Source organism: Aulonocara stuartgranti, assembly GCF_965226115.1.
Source record: "Aulonocara stuartgranti genome assembly, chromosome: 4".
Lineage (NCBI taxonomy): Eukaryota > Metazoa > Chordata > Actinopteri > Cichliformes > Cichlidae > Aulonocara > Aulonocara stuartgranti.
Window position 1 is genome coordinate 18,291,652 of NC_138942.1, and position 25,775 is coordinate 18,317,426.

General features: G+C 42.1%; 1 protein-coding gene across 2 annotated transcripts in view; it reads right to left on the reverse strand.

Moving 5' to 3' along the window:
- Positions 1-6,118, reverse strand: part of LOC309705201 (Na(+)/H(+) exchange regulatory cofactor NHE-RF2) — a 40,453-nt gene extending 34,335 nt beyond the window's left edge. For both annotated transcript variants that reach the window (XM_082530851.1, XM_082530850.1), the window contains exons 1-2: positions 5,375-6,118; positions 4,050-4,346 (exon numbers count right to left, since the gene is read on the reverse strand). In XM_082530851.1, coding sequence (XP_082386977.1) covers positions 4,050-4,346; positions 5,375-5,821 — 744 coding nt within the window. In that variant the 5' untranslated portion in view covers positions 5,822-6,118. The remainder of the gene's footprint in view (positions 1-4,049; positions 4,347-5,374) is intronic.
- Between the last annotated feature and the right edge of the window lie 19,657 nt (positions 6,119-25,775).

The window sequence follows — 25,775 nt, forward strand, 5'->3', positions numbered from 1 at the left end:
CCATCTAAACCTGGTTTCTTGAACACGACAATGATTTCACTGTCACCAGATCTCAGTCCAATAGAGCACCTTTGATATGATGGAGCTAGAGATTCCTGTCATGGATGTACAGCCGATGTACAACTCTGCAGCAACTGTGTGACGCTCTCATCTGAATATGGACCAAAATCTCAGAGGAAGGTTTCCAGCACCTTGTTGAATCTGTGCCATGAAGAATTAAAGGCAGCACTGAAGGCAAAAGTCCAACCCAGTACTAGCAAGGTGTAACTAATGAACTGGGAAGTGATATCCTTCACTGGCTGTTCTAGGTAAATGTGTACGTGAGCATGCATGTCTGTGTGTGTGCTTGTTTCAAAACAGGTTCTGGAGAGAAAGTGAAACCCAATGCTTCATCTTTAAGGTTTAGTGTTAATGACACACACATAACACACCTCACCGCATGTGTGTGTCTGCAAAGGAGGGAAAGAGGAGCTCGTGGATGGAGCACAGACACCTCAGGTGTGTGCTGAGGTAAGATGACGCAGCTTAACCTAAACTGCTGATGCTGCTGTCCTTGAAGCCTTTATTCTGCTCTCCCAGGAGCAGGCACAGGCAGTAGGATCACTGTTTCTGCTAGAGGCTTTCTACACAGTCTAGTGGCTGCTATTGTGCCAACAGGCCAAAGATTTTAGGAGAGATGGAAACGAATATTGTTTCAGAGACCAAAAATAAGCTACTTTCTTCTGATCTTCAATCAAAGAGGTAGAAAAACAAAATGCCTTTAATGTGGTTCTGTAATTCAGTTACTCACTTTAAGTGGGCAAAAGTAGCTGAAAGCTGAGAACGGTGCTCAGTGATAGTGACACTTCTCTCTAATGCTGAAAAGGGCAACAAAACAGCTGTTACCAGGCAAAGGTGTCATGATCTACTTATGTTAGGAGAGATTTGATGAACACAAAAAAATTGTCTGCTTCTTCATTTTTTTTTGTTTTTGGTCATATATATATATATATATATATATATATATATATATATATATATATAGAGGATATTGATTTAGAATGCATGCACACACACAGCCAGTCCATCCATCGCTCAGCCGTCGCCCTCTCGACTCCTTCTGCTGTACCACAAATCAAGAGAGAAGTAAACATGAGAGGAATGCAAAGGAAAAAAGCAACCTGGGGGATGAGCGGCCATAAAACAGAGGGAAAATACAGACAGTGTCATGTAACCTGGGGAACACATGCACAAACACACAAATCCCTCTCATGGGGATATTTATTGGGGAAATGTGAAAGTAATTACAGTTGCAGAAAAAAGTTTATGTCATGTTTCTTACGCATGTAGCGATTTTAGGCTATTAGACCTGCATGATCTGTGGCTGTCGAAGCTTCTATTCGTTCAGCAGACAAGGGGATATTAAAAAAAACACAAGCTGTAATAAAAGTTTGGCATTTGACGGACATAGTTTGAAACTGAACTGATCATGGCCCAGATTTTCCCTTTGCAGCTGACACACTGGGACCTCCTACACCTCCCCTCCCATCCCCTAACAATAATTTTGTGATTTTTGTTGCTGTAAATAAAAAGTACAGTGCTCTCACTGAATTAGTTAGCAGTAGGTTCCAACTTTGAAACCCATTTTGAGCCATACTTGTCTACGTTTAGGAAAACTGGCACCATTGAACAGGCATGAAGTGAATTCCTGTTCTTTTTGGATAATTTTCGTATTGAAGAAAACATAGGATCTTTCTCAAGTCCTTTTATGTTAATATGTTATTTTAAAGGTGTTTTTTTCGTGGATTCAGAGGTAAGTCTATCTATTTTAGGTCACAATGCAGCTCTGACGTCGCCTCATCTGCCCTTTCTCCCATCGTACAGCAGGAGGAAACTGTCTGTGGCAGAGTTCTGAAAACTAGAAGGTGTGTTTGTTGGTGAGGGGCAGCGCATGGGTTCAGGAGCCAGGGCACTCTTTTCTTACATGTGCTCATTTGGACATTACACTGAATTTTCATTGGGAAGCTAGCATGGTATTATTCCTGAAATCTGGTACGTACCCAGCTTCACCAGGTAATAGCTCGAAAATGAACAATGTACGTGTGCAAAACCGGCTATAGCTTGAAATTTGTGATTTTCACTGAATATACAAACATAATCTGCACAAAGTGAACTGAAAGTGCAAATTAAAAACACCAGTAACATAAAACAGCTTGGGGGTCAGGTATCCAATTAAAAAAAAACATCCCCAGCAGGAGGCTAGACCCTGGAAACACACTGTGTACATGCACAACCACCCTCACTGCTATACTGGTACATGCACAACCCATCTTTCTCCCTCATTGTGTGACTCCTTTGCACTGCAAAGAGGAGAGAGCACTTCCTGAAACTTCTTCTTCCAAAGCTCAAGGTTAGCACTGGGTGTGGTTCCTTCTATCTGCTCTGTCTCTAGTTCCCTCTCCTACCTTCTCTTAAAAAAGTGAAACCTATGAGGAAATTTGCTTAGCTCAGCGGTCTGGCTCTCCTGCTTTGATGAGCAAAAAGAAACTTTTACAAGAATCAAAAACAAAGAATTGGGAGGAGTATTTTACTATGTATTTTTATAGTTTATTCTTGTCTCGGTTATTCTGTGTTTCTTCGGTGGTCTGTGTGTTTTTCCCCTCCACTTTCATTGTTGTAAACACCAAACAAGGGGACGTGCTGCATCAGCAGGCTGTGCCAATAGTCTGCATATGTGTGAGGGAACAGCTTCCTTTGAGAAGTCCGATTCTTTGGAGGCTCACAGGAATCAGTCAGGCCACAGAGGAACTCTTCATTGCGCCAGTAAAAATAGAAAGAAGCTGATTATCTGTCACGGTGCCTGAGCAAATGTGAACTGTTGATACATCAACAGGTTTCCTTCGTTTTTTATTCGGAACCACAGATGCCTTTTTTTGGCTCATCTTGCTGAGCTTTTCTTCAATTCTTTCATTAGACTCATTAAGACAGAAAAGAGAAACGAGAGACCGCTGAGCAATTCCTGAACCGAGTACTAGGATTTCTCCCCACAGGTCAAAGCCAGAGCTGGACAAAAGACACACACACGCAAACACACGCATCCAAGATTTAACTGATTGGGCCTGTCAATGCTCTGGTAGAAGGACTGCCTGAGTGCTGCTCACATATTGGCAAGGCAAGCCTAAGTGAAAACACATGTTGTGTAAATGCAGAGAATAGAAGTTGAGCCTCGGCCTCCCCCCAATAAAGACCATTTGAAACCAAATCCGATCAGATCTCAGAGCGTTCCAGGAGAGACAGAGCGGGCGGAAACGCTTCCTGTTTTTCAGGACAAAGGGGAGTAATAATAAGCAGTGAATCCAAAAAAAAAGAGAAAATAAAAAGTATCGAATGCTTACTACAGGTTAGGCAACCAACTGTGACAGCGATCCTGTAACTGTCCTGTAAAAACACTCGATCTACAACCTTTCAAAATATAGGCAGGTCATTATTTTTCATGTATTGCAACTTTTTTATTTTCAAGATTTCTGTGGATTTTCTTTTTGCAGAGTTACTACGTTGCCTGGTGCCAGATTCCTAACCTCTGACCTTTCACATCCTCTTTGACCTCTAACACAACATCTGGAATGCTTCACCCGCATTCATTGCATTCACACGTAACAACGCAGACTGTGGAACCTGAATGTTATCTACGTATCTGATCAAAAACTGGCAAAGCGACAAGAAAACAAGTCTAGGGTGAAAGCATGCTGAGGAGAGTCTGTTCAAAGTGATGACTCAGTCACTACCTTCCATCTGTTCTAATGCAAAGTGCGTATTTTTAACTCTCGGGTGTGTTCAAGCAGACAAATCTCTAAGAATTTTCTATGATGACTGGCTCGAGAAGCTTGACAGTTATTTGTGGGTTTACTGGGGAGCTGGTTCACACTGAAAAAAAGAAAACACACTCTTTCTGTAAGTTTTAAATTCTTTTGTTGTTAGACAGATATCTCCTTAACAAGCCTGGAAACACACATATTAGTGCTTTAGTAAGCGTGTAGTGTGACCATTGTGATGATCCAGCACGTCCTTACCTTCTTTGCAGCCTTAGACGGTGACCTCCTAGTGGGCTTCTGCACCTGGTCGCTCACTGTGACGGGCTGCTTAGACAGAGAGCCGTTCTCCCGCTTCTTGGAGGGGGAAGATGGTGTTGACGATGGTGCTGGAGAAGGAGACACAGGTGGAGAGGAAGAGGAGGAAGGATTTCCAATTCTAAGGACGGCCATATCCTCTGTTGCTGTGAGGCGCAGGCTGCGTAGGCTTTCATAGGTCTCAGAGTCAACCACCAGCAACCTGGTCTTGTTGTCCATGGCCTTAATCCTCTGTACCACCTGAGGAATGGAACATCGAACGTTTGGTTTGAATACATTAAATTCTCTACAGTTTGGCAGCAGATAATTAAATGCTACTCCTATGAAGGATTAGTCCCAATCCATCCATCAAGGACTTGTTTAATATATAATTACTGACCATTATATTAGGCTGTATACACCTTTTAACATGCAGGCCTGTGATTTGCATCTTTATTTTAGGAAAAATGCTGTATAAGCAACGTTTTGAAAAAGGCGATGGCTCTAGGTTTTTGGGGTATGTGTGTTCCTTTAACTGAATTTCTTAACATAACTTTGTATTTATTTGGTTCTTACTGTTTGACAAAGCAACTGTATCAACTGATCCATCAGTTTTTCTAACCATTTATTCCCATACATCTGTAGTGGGAATATAGTGGGAAGCGATGTTTTCAAAACTGACAATTATCATTGTCGTTGTTATAGATCATTGTCATATGAGCAGGAATATGAGGCTCCTTAGAAACACCTGGGTGGCAGATTTGTTCCCTGAACTTCAAACACAATAGTCAGAGGGTTTGTTTTCGTCTTTCAAGCTGCAACAAACCTAATATACAGCACACAGAGAGGAGGCTGGTGCTGATCTTCCCCCGTGTGCCTGCAAGCTTGTGAAAATAATTATCTGAGCCTGCTGACTCTATCTGACCACCAGCCAGGCCTTGCAAATAGAGGAGCACACAGTTTGTTAAGATCTTATTTACAGGGACCGGTTTATATTTAAGCTCAGGCCACTGACTAGAGACTTGCTGATTTGTTGAATTTCACTAGGGAAAAAAAACTGCAAGGGAAGGAATACAGCCTGCGTAAAGTTCTTGCTCAGCGCGCCCCTTGTTTCCAAACAAAATGTTTTGTAATTCAATAACCTGCAGACCTCTGGTCTGTGACGCCGAGTGGAGGAGGAGGCTATGCGCCACCGTGTCAGGATGTCTGCATCAGCCAGTGTCACCTGTTGATGTAGCCCCTGCTCAGCCAGCTAAGACACAAGTTAAATAATAAACACATCTACTTGCCTGATGGTGCGTCTCCTTCTCCACGTTTACTCCGTTCACTGCGACCAGCCTGTCACCGGCACGCAGCCCTGACGCTTCTGCGGGGGAGCCAGCCTCCACTTTGCGGATGAACTGGCCGCTCTTTCCTTTCTCGCCATGCAAGTGAAATCCATACCCATTCTCCCCTTTTGTCATGACACAAAGCCGCGGTTTCCCCACTTTGGCCATTTCCCCCTTTGTCAGTTTAAAGCTTCTGAAGTGTTCAAGTAAAATATAACAACAACAGCAACAACAATAATAATAACAATAAATGGAAATATTGGAGTTTAGGAGAGCGACTGCAGGGCTGCTAAACTTCTTGGAGAAAACATATCTGGCTGACACGCGCGCTCTCCCAGTACAAAAACACAAAGTGGAACAGCCACAGATGCGCTTCAGAACAAGAAGAAAAAGAAAAAAATAGTGCATGCAAGAAGCAGCAAAGTGTAAAACTTCAGGTAACGAAGCAACAGCAGCAGATCCTGTGTCTTGTATCCAAGCTGAAGCGCACGGCTCAAAGACTCCAACAAAAACCCGACGGGCGCGCACAGACTTCAGAGCCCCCGACAGCGCACCATTACTGTTACTGCAGACGTCGAATAGACTGCCGGGTCCTCTCCTCTCACTGGAAATTTCTCCATAACAACAGTTCGGAGAGCATACGCTGAGTACAGTTTGCTCTGGGTTAGAGCCGCGTGCGCAATAGCACCACCTCTTCCCAGACCGCTTACCTGCTCTCACTGTTTTGGGCAGGGAAGGAGGACTAAAAATGATACAACATTGCCCCTGGGTGGCAGGAAATGGTTTTGAACGGTGTCCTAAAAATAATGAAAACACCCAGCTATTTGGATTCTCACTCTCAATACATCCAACTGGTAGCCTAATTGTAATGGGTCCAGACAACAGTTCATCTAAAGTTTCGGAGCCGTTTCATAACATATTATTATTCAAATAAATGTCATAACTGTAACTGTGCTACTAAAATACCCACTAAAATCTAACTGATGAGCCCAAAGCTTTTAGTAAGTAGGCCGTTTCAAATACAGTATCCTTATACTATCCTTAATTAAGTATCCTCATTAATGCAGACCAGGGATGTCAAACTCATTGTACATTGAGAGTCTTGTCTAACGACTCTAACTGCACATTCATTAACTTAATATAAAACATAAGAAAGTGGAATTTCAACAGAATGCCTCAGTTTTTCTACATGTTAAAGAGATTCTGATGTTATAAATCAAATACATCTGTCAGCACGACTCTTTGGACTTTACAGACAAATTACTGGTGACTCATTGGCCAGACTATCCTGTAGCTGTAAAACAAAACAGCCCTTGTTATTACACAGATAAATTTCTATTTATTTATTTGTTAATTAATTTAACAGTGGAGATGTATAATAGTCACGGAGGAGATCTTTATTGGAAGGAAACGCTATAAAAATTATAAAAAGACAGTTGAAAGTCTACAATTGACCTCGGGCCTTATGTTTGCCACCCCTGATGCAGACCATCAAAAACGCCAATGGTATTGCTGTTTGAGATCTTTGCTAAAAAATGAACTTAACACATTCATAATTACAGCCGTTGATTGAATTTATGTTGCGTTGGAGGGCGCAACTGTACTTCCTGTTGAAACCTTCACAATAAAGCAACCCAGTGAACGCTGGAACAAAAGCAAAACAAAAAGGATACAAGAAAAGAAGAAAGGTCATTTAAGTAAAAAATAAAAAAAGACAGAGAAAATATCCAGTGAGCAGCAGTTCTCTGAGGAAGGCAAGTAAAACAGTTAAGTAAATAAAATAGCACTTGTTACAACAAAGGTATGCAGAAGACAGCACTTTGTACCTTGATACAGATGGGCTACAGAAGCAGAAGACCACACTGACTGTCACTCCTGTCAGTTAAGAACAGAAAACTTGGGCTACAGTTTGCATGAGCTCAACAATACTGGACAATGAAATTTTGCCAGGTCCAATGAGTGTCAATTTCTGGAGGGTAGTGTCAGAATTTGGAATAAGCAACATGAAAACATCCATCCATCCTACCTTGTAGGCCCTATTGGGCCCCTTAGCACTAACTGAGCATCATTTAAATGCCACAGCCAACCTGAATATTGACGCTAACCATGTCCATCCCTTTACCACAGTGTGCCCATCTTGTGTTGGCTGATTCCAGCAGAATATTACGCTATGTCACGAAGCTCAGGTGATCTCACATGGCCACCAGAGTCGTTGGGTCTCAGTCCAATAGAGCAAGCTCGGGATGTGGTGAAACAGGAGGTTCACATCATGGATGTGCAGCTGACACATCTGCAGCAATGTTACAGTGCTATCATGTGAATATGGATCAAAATCTCTAAAGAATGTTTCCTGCACTGTGTCAGTCTACGCAATGAAGAATTAAAGCAGCTACAAAAGGAAAATTGGCACAACATAGTACTAACAAAGTGTATCTAATAAAGTGATTGGTAAATGTAAATACTGTAATTGAATGGTGACGTGTGTGGGGAACACACCCTGTCATATCAAAAACTCCACTGACTTCACGAACGAGGTCCAGAAACTTACCCTGGATCTACATGAAACCATCGTGTCCTTTGATGTGGTCTCACTCTTCATTTGTATACATGCAACTGAGGCAGTCAGAAAACAACTACAGCATCAGATTTGCACATGGTTAGACCTCTGCCTTATCACCACATATTTTAAATACAACAAGCACTTCTACAGGCAAAAGCTTGTACCATGGGCTCCCCATTGTCACGTATTGTAGCCAACCTTTGCATGGAGGAAGTAGAAATTAAAGCTCTTGGCTCTTTCACAGAGACAGCGCCTAGCCCCTTAGAGATGGTGGCATGACAAAAAGACTGAAAGCTGATAGAAGTATTAAATAATTTCCCCTAGGGATCAATAAAGTATTCTGATTCTGAAGTAGAAGAAGATCTGTATTTTTAGGATGAATGATTTTAATAAATAATGTATATATACAACCCCAGTTGCAAAATAGTTGGGATGGTGGGAAAATGTAAATAAAAACAGAATGCAGTGACATAAAAATCTCATAACCGTTACTGATACCAACGACCTTCCCACTAACCAGGTGCTGTAGTTCATACTATGACAAAACGAGGGCGCTAAACACTCACATTTCAGTAATCGTTTAGCACTTGTCAAAGTAGAAACAACACCATAGTTACACTTCCGGTCACCCTTTAAAAAATAAATGCATGTTTTCAAAGGCTTAAAAACACAAAAGCAGACAAATATAAAAAAGGCGGTATGTTACTGAAACGAATCACACGGATAAATAAAGCAGTCTGTGATAAATACTGAGCAAACAAAATACTCACTGTGAACCTTTTAAAAAAAAAATAATTTTAGCCTATAACAAGTATTTATTTCAGCAGGAAATGTTTCTTTAGTGTGATTTCTAACCTGATGCTGACATGAACACCAGCAGGTTAGACTGATTTCCAGAACTAAAGAGTTTATCCCGTTTATTTACTTTTTTTCTCATCAGAAAGTACGCAGGTGATTAACTTTCACCTTTAATGGACTAATACTCATCCAGCTGGATCCAGTCTGAGCCCGCGGCCTTGAGTAATGAAAAACAGATGGTCAATCTCAGTTTATTACTCTTTGTATTGCCGTGGCACAACTGCTGTTGCTCATCTGCACATCCTTCACTTCACAGCGATGATTCCACTGAGTCGGAGCATCATTTCCTCTCTCAGCTCCTCTGGGAACTCGAGGAAATCACTGTTTGTCAGGCCTGGAGTCCAGGCTGGCTCACTGTTATTTTAGCTGTACGCCTACCCGCTGATGGACTGTCTAATCTTGATGACTGTTCCATTTAATACACTAGTTTCCTGTCAATCAGCCATGGAAGGATCATCCTTTTCACGGTGGGGCACTTTAGGGAATTTAATTTTCAGCGGAGACAACACAGCAGCAGAAAGTGGGTCGTTATCGTTCCTGCTCCGAGGTTCACTTTATTTTTAGATGGGTGTTAACATTTCCCGAGGAACATATAAATCTCTCTCAAAATGTGACAAACCCTGCTGCTGATTTCTCACTTTTAATTTTATTTTGGGGGATAAAATAGTCCTTAGATGAACCATCAGCAGTGGAGCTCCAAGGATTAGCGGACTGAAAAAAATGACTGGGAACAATTTTGATAGCGATTAATCATTTGGAGTGATTAAAAAGTTGTGCATTAATGGCCAAAACGTGTTGCTGATTTTCATAAAAATAGCCCCCCCCCCAAGGGCTAAAACTCAAACCTTTCACCGCAAAGAACAAAAAAACACATGCGCTCATGAGCTTGCATAATGATGAAGATTTATTCTGCCTGTCAGGCCCTGATTGTGCTGCAAGAGCTGCGTTTCATGTTGCATTCTTCTGCTGACAGGGACCGAGAGGGGAGATATGAAATTGTAATGTAGCGCTCAACACAATCACCCTCCTCCTACATGAACTTTTGCACGTTCTCTAGCTCTCTTTCTGTTCCAGTTTCCATGTCATCATCACATCACCGCTTCTTCTTCTTATACTGGCGGATGGTGGAGGTGAGGTGGAGAGATGATGGTGAGGGTGGGTTGGATTCAGTGACTGACACCTCCCGGAGGAGAAAAGAAGGTTTTAGTGAATGTCTGCGCATAGAAAGAAAAACAGCTGGGGATTGTCAGCATCCACACACACACACTGTAAGATGTGTTTTACCAGCACCAGCGAGGTCTTCTGCTGCCTGTTTATATTAAAGAAGACAGCTGGTGCCATCGGGGGGAGAATTCTTGGGGGAAAATGTCCATTTTTAGTCTGTGTCACAGCTGTCACTGCCTCACCTAAATGGCTCCATGAGTCAACAAGCACGCAACACATACACACACACAGTGTCCACAGCAGGACAAGCTTCAGGTATTTTATTCCGATGACGCAATCACAACCGAAGTAGTCTCAAGTGCCTAATTTAGTGCCCAAGTTTTACCCCCTCATCTCCTCAAATCATGCTTTTTCTAATTGATATAAACAACTTAGAAAACACAGGCGCGACCTGGATCTCCGTCACACCCGTGTGACCTGGTTTAATTGCTACTGACACACTGGAGCCCTTCCTGCTGCGAGGCTCCTTCCGCTGTCGGTTTTGCAGAGAGTCTCTGAAATATCAAATGGGGTTTTTTGAGACATAAACCGGTGTGAAGAAAATGGCACTGCTCCAGGAAATGCTGCATTAATAAGTATGACATATGCCATTTTCTAATCTTAAAGTCATCATCATCTCGGTCCCAGTCCTCTGGGTCATCTGTGACACTCCACCGACTGCTCTTTTGTTCAGGAGGCCTCTTATATATGACTTTAAACTTGAAATTGAGGCGGCGAGAGGTGCGGATAGACAGCAATCACATCTGGGTTTCAGTGTATTATGGCACACTCAATAATCTGCATCCATGCATCTTGAGTTTATTTTCTCGGATCCATCTGTCATACATTATTGAAATGGACAGAGACATCCTACCTTCCCCCTCCTGGCAGAGGGAGGAAAAGAAAACACTGTGGGGTGGAGAAGGGCACAGCTCTCAGCTTTAATTAACCACACAGGGCAGCTCACTCCTCCTCCTCCTCCTCTTCTTCTTGCTGATCCCCTCTGTGCTCCTCTCTCCGCTATGTGTGCAAATCACATGGAAAGAATGTTAAGTTTCCTGACTTTCAATTCAAATTCCAAAAACAATACACTGATTTCTTTTAGGTGTGGTTAAGACTGACTTGACAGACAGTGCTGCAAATGATGTGTGAGAGATTTTGGGTGTTTTTCAGCCAAAATGCATGCCTTTGTTAAAGCATTCATTTAAATGCATCAAAGTCTGAAATCATATTTCATGCTGTATTATTATTATTATTTTTACCCCTAAGCTGTTAAAAGGCTGACAGGTTAATGACGTCACCCCGCCAGGCAGGCGATGTAGGATTTTGAAATGGATACCATATGTGTGTCTACTAGGACCCCTAGGGGTACTGGGGATCGCGCAGTATTTATATATATATATAAATACTTCAGATTTTGCACTCCCTTTATATATCTTTGTATGATAGATATTGTAAGTTTCAGCCAGATCCAAAAGTGTTTGCATGATGACATAGTTGTTGTAAAATTGCCTCTGCAGACCAACAAGGGGATCTTAAATCAAAGATGGGACTAAAGTGCAGGGTTTAGTAAACTATTGCATTAACTGTTCAGGAATTACATTTTTATACACAGTGAAAAGTAATTGGACAGCCGACCGAGCTGGTAGCCATTGGCATGTTGAATTTTGTGGTTAGCAGCTGTGTGTTTTGTCTTTTGTCTCCATTGCACAAAAATTACCGTTAGATAAAACACAACTGAAACACCTTTACTTGTTATTTAACACACTTGCTAAATATCAACATGTTAGCATTAAGGTAAGTAAAGGAAGTAAGCTTTGATTTAAATAGCATCGCTCAACATAAATGTCTTGTGTTGCACTGCTAAAGCGCACAGGGAAAAACTTTGTAATATGCTCCGTGTTAGCATTTATCTCAAATTTTCCAAGTAAAACCTGAGTTAACATAGCTGCAGATTTTCTGTAGTTTGCCAAAAACACTCAAAATCATGAAGCAATAATTTAGAGTAAAATGAAACATATTCATATAAATCAAATGTTTATTTAATATTATTATTAATCCTTACAGAAAGCATGCTTGCTATAAATTGAAATTATACCAATCAAGTTCATTTCATTCAACCAGATTCTATTAAATTTAATGTTCTACATTGTACTTATGCAACAAAACATGGAAAATTTACATGTAATAAACCTGCTTGAAGTCAGCATCTTTTATTTACTTATGTATTTTGGGCTGTTTTTGGCCTCAAATAAAATGGTGTTGCTAATATTGTCTCACGAGGCATGGTTCTTTTCAACAACAAAACACTTGCAACTTGGACCTCTGTTCATAACTTCTGCAAACATGTTAAAAACTTTATGCACTTGCTAAATGTTCATATTTAGGAGCAATAATTGCGCATGTATTTTGATCTGTGATATGTCCTGCGTCAGTTAATTGCAAACAGGTTCTCGGAAGGGCCCCTGCAGTACCTTTACAGCTTTGCCCTCCAGCCATCAATAATTTTAACGACCTTCACAATAATTAACTTGCAGCTTGTTCGCTGGTACAGTGCTGAGTGCGTGACGTGAAGAGGGCTGCAGGGAGACGAGCTTACCTATCAGCTTTTTAAAAAATATATATTAATAATTCATATTTTGAATCAAAAGTTAGATTGAAAAAGTTATACTGAGTGCCGTGGTTTGTTCACACTGTTATAGTGACAAACCTCGTATCACAGTCTGCTCGCTTTCCTGACAAAAATGTCTGCTGTAACTTGAAATGTGGGAAAATCTCAGTGTTGTTCCCATGAGCTGTTTCACTCTCAGGTATCATCCTTAAGCCTCAGGGGCAACAGTTTCCTCAACTTTATCACTGGATTTCCAGTTTGCTGGTCTCATGTGCTTCTCAGAATTTGCTAAATGACCGCAATAGCTGCGAGTTCCACAAAGCTGCTTTTTGAGTTTTTCTTTTTAATCTATGTGCGTTCAGATGTTATGGTGTTAATCTTTAGCTTTTATTTCATGACTGCTTTTTATGCACATACTTTGCATTGTTAAAACCCAACATTGTAAAAAAGGCACTAAATGTCATGAAAAGAAAGTAGACATGCGTCATGCTGGTTAACAAACTATCCTGGGTTTTTTGCTTTACACGGAAGGATGTGCTTTCTCGCAAGGCCAGAGTCTTCCCCAGAATCGTGCTGTTAATGGAAATTAATGGTGCACCTCACTCGGTTCTGACTGGGCGAAATGAAATACCCCCACAAAAACCCGACCAGTGGACCTGCAGGTGTGTTCACTTAGTGAGAACCCCATGTGATTTCTGCTGTATTGCAGTGTCTTTTAGCGGTGCAAAATAATAGCGGAACAAACCATTCCTGTAATTCCTGTCAAAGTTTGGAAGGACCTCTGGGATTTGTCTGTTTCTGAGTATAGTTGAAGTTATGTGTGTATGAAAGATCACATTTACTTGTGCTTAGTCGTTCGTGGCTGATTTTTCTTAGAATCAGCAGAGAGCAAAAAACACTTCTAGTGTACTGTGCACTGTTTTCTGTTTAATAACAATACTGTTTAGCATATGACATTGAAGGAGCTAGAACAAAAGCTGCATGACTGCAAAACTTTTTGTGTGTGTTCACCCTCACAAGTTACCACAAAGCAAGTTGTCAGTAAAAACACAGCAGAATAAGGGCTAAGCAGTGAGGTAAAAAGTTTCTTAAAGAAGTGTCAAGTGTGGAGGCTGTGGAGCAGAAAAGAGTTAGACACTCATATGTATATCTTAGAGGAGGTTATGAAGTGGTCAAGCAATTTTTTTTATTAGATGTGTTACTTTAAAATCCTTAGATCATTGCCATAATGAGTTCATATTTTAAATGTAAAACAGACTATGGATAACAAAGGTGTTCTGTGGTGCAGTGGTTTGCAAGATCATGAAATTTGCATGATCTCTCTTTGCATGTGTGGGGGAAAAAAGTCTGAAGGCATGGCTTTTAGATTAATTGGTGACTGGCTGCTGATTTGAGTATGTTATCCCTGTGATGAACTGTTAACCTGTCCACGGGTGTACCCCGTCTCTCAATCTGTGAAAGCTGGGATAGGCTGAAGCTACCCAGTCCATTTAGAGCCCATCACTAAAATGCTGATTTTCTCCTTGAGGTACCTCGTTGGGCTTTATAACAACCTCATTCACTTTTGCATTTATAATTACTGAAATGTTTTTGGGTTGAGATCAGGTCACTGACTTGGCTGCTGAAGAATATCTGATTTATTAGCCCCGAGAAACTCTTTTGCAGTATATTTTGGGCCATTAACCGTTTGCATTGTTAAGCCCTGTCTGATCAGTTTTGCAGCTTTTGGCAGAATGTGACAGAGTATAGACGAGTAAACACGACTGTTCATCCTACTACTTCTGTCTGCAGTCACATCATCAATAAACACAAATGACACTAATGACCCAGTTCCAAAGGCAGTCATACATGTCCATGCAATAACATTACGAAGACCCAACTCATCCGCTGGATGGGCAGGTGGGGGGACGGGCGGGCAGCATGGACACCCAAGTTTGTGAATGTGAAAACCCGAGAACAAGGTGACGTAAGATTTTGAAATCCATATCATAGGTATATCTGCTAAAACCCCACATGTGTTTGAATCTCAGTGACCTCTAACTCAAGGTCAGAGGTCAAATTTTCTGAAAATCTTTTGAATGCAATAACTCAAGCAGGAAGTCACCTAGGATTTCAAATTGATATACAATGGTGTATATCAATGCCAATAACAAATCTGATATATAATATAAATGAACTGTGGTGTATTAAATTTTGAATACACGTAGACATTGAGGGCTAGCAGGAGGGACTATGCGCTTACCTGCTGCTCTCTGGCAGGTAGCTCCATGCCCTCCTGGGTTTTAAATGCACCTTAGAACACACATGCATCAACACTACAATGAGCGGGTGGAGGGAGGTTTGGAGTCTTCTCTCACCCCCGTTCTCTGCGGCCTGCTGGAGCGGGGGTGCTAGGAGGAGTTGGTCGTCCGACTGCGGTCTGGAGTGTGGGGCCTCCCTGCTGCTGCGGAGTCGGGGCGGTCTGCCTCTCCCCACCACAGGGAAAAGGGTAACACCACCTGGGTCTGGGTGCAGTTCCCCCCTCCAGGGGCAAGGGTACCTAGACCCGGTTCGTAGAGTACGCTTGGGGAGTGTGATCGTGTGTACAGCGTCTCTTTATGTCTGTCTCCACGTTGGTTGAGTGTGGAGTAAGTGCATATGAGAGCATGAGGGTGGGAATGGATGTTTGTGTCTGTGTGTGCCTGTATGTCTGTGTCTATATGTCAGGTTGGGTATCAGACGCCACCTCTCTGGGGACATCTCAGGCCCTCCAAGGTTTGGAGGCCTATCTCCACCCACCACCACTTCCCCTGCCAGTGGCGGACTCCCTCAGGTGTCGGTGTGTTGGTGGTTCTTTGTGTGTGGGGGTGGGCGTCCGGGTACACACCGGCTCACTCCTTGGCGGCCGCTTATCGGGGCCTGGAGCCTGGGGCTCGCTCGGGCCACTTCGGAGGTGGGGTGCCCCCGGCCTCTCGGCCTGGGGCTCGGTCACTCAGGCACAGCTGGCTGCCGGCGCGTCACTGCAACTCCCCCTGGCTTCTGCTCTGCGGCTGCTGAGTGAGCCCTCATCTGGGACTCTCTCCTCAGCTCTTACTGGGACAGTGGCGCGGCTGCCCCTCTGTTGGTCTTCCTTGGTCTCTTGTGTTCTGGGGGCCTCTGGATGTCTGGAGTTTTGATCTCCTTCATACCTGCTTCATACCCTGGAGGACGGGGCTGTGGCCCCCCCACACTCCCTAGCAGATCGTTACATGGAGAAACCTTTGGAATACAAGCACGCTGATCCACACAGGTATGCACACAGGTGTACACACGGGTATTCACAGACGCGGACTACAGCTTTCTTGGCTGCTGCCTCAAAGCACATTGTGCGCTGTCTATCTTGCGTGCTGCACAATATCGTTTATTACTTAGTATCTACTGAGAGCTACTGCTAGCTAGTTTATTGTGATGGTGCCGTTTTTTTTATTATGTTGCTCTTTGTTGTTTGCTTTCTCTTCTGTTTTTTTTCTCCATACAGGTGACCCAGGTGTTTTGTTTGTTTGCCTGTTTTTCTTTCTTTCTTCTCCCCCTTCTCACCGTCTCTTCTCCCCTTTGGTTTTCTTTCTCTCCCTCTCTTTCTTTCATTCTTTCTCCCTGTCCTATCCCCCAGTCATGTCTGTCCCGTTTGTAGCAACTGAAAATAAAATAAATTCATAATTATAATAAAGGTCAATCAAATGGACCAATATGGCAAGGCCATGATGATCCACTTGGTAAAATAAATCCGCTTGGCATCTTTCTTGGCCTTAAGACAACAATTCTGATGGCTAAAGATCCAAACGGGACACAAAAAAAAAAATAAATAAATAAATAAAATAAAAAAATAAAAAAATAAATGAACTGTGGTGTATCACATCTTTGTTGGTAAGTTCAGTTTCTCTAGCCACACCCAGGTCTAATTACTGCCACACCTGTTCTCTATAACAAATTACTTAACTACGACCTGCCTGACAAAGTGGAGAAGACTAAAAGATCGTCAAAAGCCAGATGTCATGCAGTGATTCAAGGAAATTGAGGAACAAATAAGAAACAAATTAAATGAGCTCTCTCAGTATGGAAAAGGTTATAAAGCCATTTCTTAAGCTGTGGGACTCCAGTGAACCACAGTGAGAACCATTATCCACAAATGACAAAAACATGGAACAGTGGTGAACCTTCCCAGGAGTGGCAGGCCGACCAAAATTACCCCAAGAGTGCAGTGATGACTCATCCAGGAGGTCACAACAGAGCCCAGAACAACATCCAAAGAACTGCAGGCCTCACTTCCCTCAGTTAAGGTCAGAGTTCATGACGCTAACAAAAGAAAGACACTGGGGAAAAATGGCCTGTGTGACAGATTTCCAAGACGAAAACCGCTGCTGAGCAAAAGGAACATAACTTTTGGTAAAACAGTCTGTAGGCTGACAAGAGAAGAACTGAACTTTTGGAAGGTGTATGTCTCGTTATAGCTGGCGTAAAAGTAAAACAGCATTTCAGAAAAGGAACAGCAAATATGGTGGTGGCAGTGGGATGGTCTGAGGCTGTTTAGCTGCCTCAGGACCTGGAAAATCATGAATTCTGCTGTCTACCAAAACATCCTGAAGGAGAATGGATCCGTTAGTGACCTCAAGCTGAAGCGCACTTGGGTTCTGCAATACAACAATGATCCAAAAAACACCAACAAGTCCAAGAAAAACTAAATGAAGAGTTTGGAGTGGCCTAGTCAAAGTCCTGACTTGAGTCTGATCGCGATGCTGTGGCACGGCCTTAAAAAGGTGGTTCATGTTGGAAACCCTCTAATGTGGCTGAATTACAACAATTCTACAAAGATGAGTGGACCAAAATTCCTCCACAGAGCTCTAAAAGAGTTAGCTGCTTGATTGCAGTTTTTGCTGCTAACGATGGCCCAACTAGTTATTAGGTTTCTTATTGAGAACAGGTGCCCCCTTTCCGACAGGAGATCAGAAAGGGGGCAAACACTTCTTCGCACGACAGTATGTGCATCTACTAGGGGGCTTAGGGGCAGCACTTGTGGCCGTCAGTGATTTTATTCTTTATTTTATTTTAATTATTCTCAGTAATTCAGGTCCCTGATCAGTTGGGAGCAGAGATGGGCAGTAAGTAACGCGTTACTTGTAATGTGTTACTGTAATCCGATTACTTTCTTCAGGTAACGAGTAAAGTAAGGGATTACTATTGCAAAAACGGTAATTAGATTACCGTTACTTCACCGTAGGAACGCTGCATTACTGCGTTACTAAAACCGTGATTTTTTGTGAGAATGTCTCACGACAGTGACGTAAGCGAGTGGGACGTTCGTGGCAACAGCTGTGTGCAGATCAACAATGGATCATATACAGTGGGGCAAAAAAGTATTTAGTCAGCCACCGATTGTGCAAGTTCCCCCACCTAAAATGATGACAGAGGTCAGTAATTTGCACCAGAGGTACACTTCAACTGTGAGAGACAGAATGTGAAAAAAAAATCCATGAATCCACATGGTAGGATTTGTAAAGAATTTATTCGTAAATCAGGGTGGAAAATAAGTATTTGGTCAATAACAAAAATACAACTCAATACTTTGTAACATAACCTTTGTTGGCAATAACAGAAGTCAAACGTTTACTATAGGTCCTTACCAGGTTTGCACACACAGTAGCTGGTATTTTGGCCCATTCCTCCATGCAGATCTTCTCGAGAGCAGTGATGTTTTGGGGCTGTCGCCGAGCAACACGGACTTTCAACTCCCGCCACAGATTTTCTATGGGGTTGAGGTCTGGAGACTGGCTAGGCCACTCCAGGACTTTCAAATGCTTCTTACGGAGCCACTCCTTTGTTGCCCGGGCGGTATGTTTTGGATCATCGTCATGTTGGAAGACCCAGCCTCGTTTCATCTTCAAAGTTCTCACTGATGGAAGGAGGTTTTGGCTCAAAATCTCACGATACATGGCCCCATTCATTCTGTCCTTAACACGGATCAGTCGTCCTGTCCCCTTGGCAGAAAAACAGCCCCATAGCATGATGTTTCCACCCCCATGCTTCACAGTAGGTATGGTGTTCTTGGGATGCAACTCAGTATTCTTCTTCCTCCAAACACGACGAGTTGAGTTTATACCAAAAAGTTCTACTTTGGTTTCATCTGACCACATGACATTCTCCCAATCCTCTGCTGTATCATCCATGTGCTCTCTGGCAAACTTCAGACGGGCCTGGACATGCACTGGCTTCAGCAGCGGAACACGTCTGGCACTGCGGGATTTGATTCCCTGCCGTTGTAGTGTGTTACTGATGGTGACCTTTGTTACTTTGGTCCCAGCTCTCTGCAGGTCATTCACCAGGTCCCCCCGTGTGGTTCTGGGATCTTTGCTCACCGTTCTCATGATCATTATGACCCCACGGGATGAGATCTTGCGTGGAGCCCCAGATCGAGGGAGATTATCAGTGGTCTTGTATGTCTTCCATTTTCTGATGATTGCTCCCACAGTTGATTTTTTCACACCAAGCTGCTTGCCTATTGTAGATTCACTCTTCCCAGTCTGGTGCAGGTCTACAATACTTTTCCTGGTGTCCTTCGAGAGCTCTTTGGTCTTGGCCATGGAGGAGTTTGGAGTCTGACTGTTTGAGGCTGTGGACAGGTGTCTTTTATACAGATGATGAGTTCAAACAGGTGCCATTCATACAGGTAACGAGTGGGGGACAGAAAAGCTTCTTACAGAAGACGTTACAGGTCTGTGAGAGCCAGAGATTTTCCTTGTTTGAGGTGACCAAATACTTATTTTCCACCCTAATTTACGAATAAATTCTTTACAAATCCTACCATGTGAATTCATGGATTTTTTTTTCACATTCTGTCTCTCACAGTTGAAGTGTACCTCTGGTGCAAATTACTGACCTCTGTCATCATTTTAAGTGGGGGAACTTGCACAATCGGTGGCTGACTAAATACTTTTTTGCCCCACTGTATCGAGTGCAGGAGAGAGTATGAGCGTGCAGCGTTTAAAGCGTGGAAGTACTGACCTTACTTTGACTTTGATTCCATAAAAAGTGACAAAAACATTAGTGTCCGTTGTGCGTGGGAAGAAACCCCCTAAACTTCCAAGCAAGCTACCACGTAATGGGAAATTCACAGAGAAACTCGCGGATTCTTCCACTGACCGCTGCGGCACACCTGCACCAGAGCACACCTCCGCCTACCCCACTCCTGCTTTACAGGTGAAAATAGAGCAACAGGACCGCTGAGTCTTTGATTTTATTTATTTTCTGCTGTTTTTTACTTGCATCTATTTGAAATAGTGAGTGTAAACACAAAAGAATATTTTATTTTATGTGCTGGAATGTGCAGAAAATAGTTTTAAATGTTAAACTAATTTCTTCAGAGAGAGTTGCATATAATTAAATTTTTGCTTGATGCATAAAGTTAAAAGATTTTAAGCAAGTTTAAAAAAAAGAGACCTTTCCATTTGATTACATTTTATATGATGGATTATGCAGAAAAAGTAGAATTGGGCTGAAAGATCTATCGCTTTATCACCTATTCAGGTTGTAAATCATGTTTTAAAAAAGTAACTAAGTAACTAAGTAATTAATTACTTTTGAAAATAAGTAATCATTAAAGTAACGGAATTACTTTTTTGGGGAAGTAATCAGTAATTAGTTACTGATTACTTTTTTCAAGTAACTTGACCAACACTGGTCTGGAGGGAGGTCACTCACTAAGATTGTGCACCCTCTCTTGAAAAACAAGAGTGAACTGAGAGTGCAAATAGGTCACCCAAGTCATCCAGGTCTGCCAAACTCTGTGGGAGCTTTTTCTGTTTAACATAACGACACATCTTTTGGGAAAGATTTACACCGTGGACTTGGACTACATCAGTTTGGGACTGCGGCTGTTCAAACACCAACATGCGTCTAAAGAATATCTAAAACCTTATGATTACTAAGAAATTTTAATGATTCCAGGTATATTAAAATTTGTTTATGGATTTATACCTCCTCTTTCCGTGAAATGAAACTACCTGAACAGATAGCTGTAACAGATCCCTTTTATAGAGGCGATATGTAAACAGTGTAACGATGAAAACGTAGTCATTTATAGTTTCGAACCTATGAGGAATATCTTTCACATCTCTTTTATTGAGTTTCAGCTCACTTCTGGCCACCTTCATCTTTAATATTTTGGTCTATGTTCACTCTTACCACATTGTTTTTGACTACAAAATGCTACGATTGTAATAATAATAATAAAAAACCCCTCAAAGAACAGCTGGAAGCTTAGCAATCATTGACCATTCAACCCCATGTTTTGTGTTGAAAGGCTCACTGTCAGCGGTGCTGAGATCCTTCAGCTGGAAACAAAAGCAGACACAATAACAGATTAGAAATTTAATTAATAAGGCAACACAAAACCCTGGTTTGTAAATGTTCTGGCCTCAGGACTGGCTTTGGGCTAGAGAACTGCGTAAAATATGTATTGATTATAATTTTAAGGTTTATTGACAATGCCAGAAACTGAAAGAGAGCACAAAACTGATATTTGCAATTCATGGACTGGAAAACATTTAACTGTGCTGCCAAAAGCACATGCCGTACTGAGCATTTGTATGCTGAGATTAAACTACTACTAAATGCTTGGACGTGTCCTTGTTTTGAACCATCTGTACACCTGTCAACATGGGCACATTTTCAGCAACCATGACTGCTGAATTCCACTGATAATTTGTGTTATGTATGCAGATGTTTGCTGGTATTCTCTGTTATTTTACTGTTATTTTAACTGCTGGTCTGTCTGGTAGCAGCTTTTGGGCTTTAGTAGACATACATACTTAGATTGGCATACCTTTTTTGACCCACATTTGAAAATTTTAGTATTCTTTACCTGATTGTGACACACAAACACCGACTGTGTTACTATACACCAAATTTTCTCCTGTGTGAAACTGGAAAATGACTCTAAGCTTAATTTTCTTTGGGAAAGTCTGCAAAATCTGCAAAGTGATAGATATTTTTATATCTTGTATTCTATGTGCACCATGCTTCTCTTTTGAATTCTTCTGCACACCTTTCTTTGTTGTCTTCCATCAAGGTCAAGGAAAGGTGTTTAGGAAAAGGAGATGGGAGGTGATTTTTTAGATACTGGCCTTTTTAACACATTTGCCAAGAAAAAAGCTGGACCAATAAAAGGAAAAGATTAAAATGAGCAAATAAACGCAAAGAAGGGAGAGAATGGAGACAATAAAAGTTCTTATGGCGGATAAATCTTTGTTTGATGTTGGGTTAAAAAAAAAAGGTAAGCGATAGAACAAATGAAGTGCTTGATGGTAACTTCCAAGCATGGCGAAGGAAGTGTGATGAGATTTCTTGGTGTTGAAGTTTTGATCCATTTTGCAAGCCACACCATACCCTGTAAACTCCACTGAATTTGACCCAGTGTGTTTCTATAACATCACAATGACTCAAGTGTAGCTCTAATGTGTTTAGAGAAGAAGCAGTCTATAACAGCGTTTCCATTTGATTTTGACCGAGCAGCTGCAGAAACATCTTGAAGTAGTGCCAAACAAACCCTACTTGTGGCAGGTCAGAGGTCTGCCAGACTGTTATTGCTGCAAACGGAATATTTAATGACAGGCGTAAGAATGTTGATGTGCATGGATCACATTACATCTGTGTGCAGTTTCTAAGCGAGGAAACATGATTGTGCTTTACTTTGGTAGTATTCTTTTTTACTTTGCAGCACCCCTGCAGCTCTGGCAACATTTGCTTTTGGAAAGGATCTTCTGGAAGCTCTCCTTGAAGTTTTTACTGAGGAAAGCATAAAGACCTGGTTTTGACAGGAGCTGACATACAGTGGAGCAAAAAAGTATTTGGCAGCCACCGACTGTGCAAGTTGTCCCACTATCCTCCACTCATTACCTGTATTAATGGATTCTGTTTGAACTTGATATCTGTATAAAGGAGACCTGTCCACAACCTCAAACAGTCAGACTTTATCCTCCATCATGGCCAAGACAGAGAGCTGTCTAAGGACACCAGGGACAAGATTGTACACCTGCACAAGACTCGGATGAGCCAGTCCACAACAGGCAAGCAGCTTGGTGAGAAGAGATCGACTGTTGGAGCAGTTATTAGAAAATGGAACAAACTCACAATCTCCCTCAACTTGGAGCTCCATGCAAGATGTCACCTCGTGGGGTACAAATGATCTTGAGAACGGTGAGGAAACAGCCCAAAATTACACAGGTGGGACTGGTCAATGACCTGAAGAGAGCTGGGAACACAGTAACAAAGTTTTCTATTAGTAACACACTATATCGTCATGGCATAAAATCCTGCAGCACTTGAAACGTTCCCGTGCTTAAGACACCACACGTCCAGGCCCATCTAAAGTTTACCAGAGACCATCTGGATGATTCAGAGGAGGACTGGGAGTATGTCACGTGGTCAGATAAAACTAAAATAAAAGTCTTTGGTATAAATGCCACTCGCTGTGTTTGGGAAGAATGCTGAGTTGCATCCCAAGAACACCATACCCACTGTGAAGCATAGGGGTGGAAACATGCTTTGGGGCTGCTTTTCTGCAAAGGCAGGAACACTGATCTGCAATAAGGAAAGGATGAATGAGGCCATGTATTGTAAGATTTTTGGTAAAATCCTCCTTCCATCAGTGAGAGCACTGAAGGTGAAAAGTGGCTGGATCTTCCAGTATGAGAATGATCCCAAACACACCACCCAGGCAACATAGGAGTGGCTACGTAAAAAGCATTTCTAGATTTTGGAGTGGACGTCAACCCAATAGAGAATCTGTGGAGGGAGTTGAAAGTCCCTGTTGCCCAGCGACAGCCCACATCATGGCTCTTGAGCAGATCTGCATGACAGAATGGGCCAAAATACCAGCTGCAGTGTGTGCAAACCTGGTGAAGACCTACAGGAAATGTCTGACTGCCAACCAAGGTTATATTACAAAGTACTGAGGTCAACTTTTGTTATTGACCAAATACTTATTTTCTACACCATTATGCAAATAAATTCTTTAAAAATCATTCAATGTGATATCCTGGATTTCTTTTTAACATTCTGTCTCTCACTGTTGAAGTGAACCTATGCTGAAAATCGCAAACCTCTCTCATATTTTTAAGTGGGACAACTTGCACGATTGGCGGCTGTCAAATATTTTTTGTCCCACTGTAGGTGAGGATGGCCATGGAAAAGTTGATATCTATTCTTTTTTCAGGGATGATATGAATCATGTTGACAATGCTGAAAGTAAAAAAAAATACAAATCAAAAAAGTAGAAACACCTGCACAAAAGTCACCACCAGGAGTGTCACCTTACACTTAGATCTAATCTGCCTAGTCAAGCCTGTATGTGCACATGCTGAGCTCACCTGAAAGTAAAATTTTAACACGAAAGTTTAATGAGGGCAGAATTTCAGTGGAAAAATCATTTTTGAACAACTCAGTCTATGCCACTTGTTATCTTCACCAACTTTGGTTTTAACACTGCGAAGAGGATAAATGATGAATAGGACGTGATCGATGCTCATCAGTGTCAGGGAAAAGGTGGAGGTGAACTGGCTCATAGCAGTCATGCTGATCTTGCAGATGCGACTCGAAATGGCCAATAGGAAAGCACGCTATTGGTCCTTATGAAGAGAATCCCCAGAATGTAGAGTTCAGGATGTAAATGTTGGTTGCTGTGTTCATTTTTGCATATCGGGCCATCACGTAGATGGCCAGTGTGTTACCCAGAAAACCCACGATGAAGATGATGGTGTGGATGATGATGATGACCTAAACGGTAGCAGCATACAGCAGGTGTTTGAGAAACTGTCAGGAGTAAAGCTGTAAGTGGAAGAGATGCTGACGTTCTCAGATATCCCACTGTAGTCCTCGATTTCACCTCCGCTGAGGTCATGCCAGAAAAAGTCTCAAAAGAGAAAATGACAGAGTTGTACAATTACTATACCACAAACGCAAATCATCCCATAAAATGTTTTCACAGCAGGAATTTATCTGCTGCAGATGCATTTGCAGTGCTGTTAACAGTCTGTGTGTCACGGCTGGGGCAGCAGTCGTGTGGTGGAATGAAGGAGGACCCAAGATGCAGATGGCAGTGGAGATGCGAGTGGAGATTTATTTACAGTGAAAATAACAAAGGTGGGGGCAGAACTGAACATAACCCTAAACTGGGAAAAACTAACAAACAAACCTGAAAAACATAAGGACAGCGGGAGATGTACAGAGGTGGCAGATGAAGAATGCTGGGCAGAGAGAGATGTGGAAAAATACAGAGTAAATGTTGAATAGCACAGAAGACTCACAGAGAAACACAGACGACACGACGAGGAGCACAGGCAGACACGCAGTATAAATACACACACCAGGTAATTAGGAAATGGCACACAGGAGGGGACACAGCTGGAACTAATGGGCATAACGAGACACAGACCTACAAAGTAAAACAGGAAACTCACAAACTGTTTCACGAAGAGAACACGGAGGAAGGACACAGGTAGGGATAATAGAACACTAAACACACAACTCAAACCCTAAGAACAAAAACAAAACAGCAGAAACTGGAAAATAATAACAATAAACTCAAAGCACTGGGTCAACGACCCGGGATCATGACACTGTGTGCTTTCTATGAGGGCATACATGAAGTCTGCATACATGACAGTCGCTCTCTAGCTGTAAATGTACCTGAATATTATTAATACTACTTGCACACTGGTGCACATGATAGAGAGTAAAGTTCTGTTTGTGCACCTCTGCTGCTGCAGTGCATATATGAAAAGAGCTATAGTTTATTATATTGTGGAGGATTTACTATTCTGTAAGTTTCTGCTTTAGGAACTCCATTTTTGCTGCCCTTTGGATCACAGAGAATTACCATATGTAGAGAGCGCCGATTTCCTCATATTTACCAGGAGAAACTCTCCTGTGAATTGTTTGGGCATGTGGCCAACATGCTATTTCTTTTAATGGGAGGCTGCGCTTTGGAAGAGGATGACATTAGTTGAGCAGGCTTTGTGTGCTGCTACTGTCACTGGATTAGATTTCCATAATGGAATAACAGAGAGAATAAGACAACTAAGTGGCAAGTAACCCCTGTTGAAAGATGAACCATCTGGCAT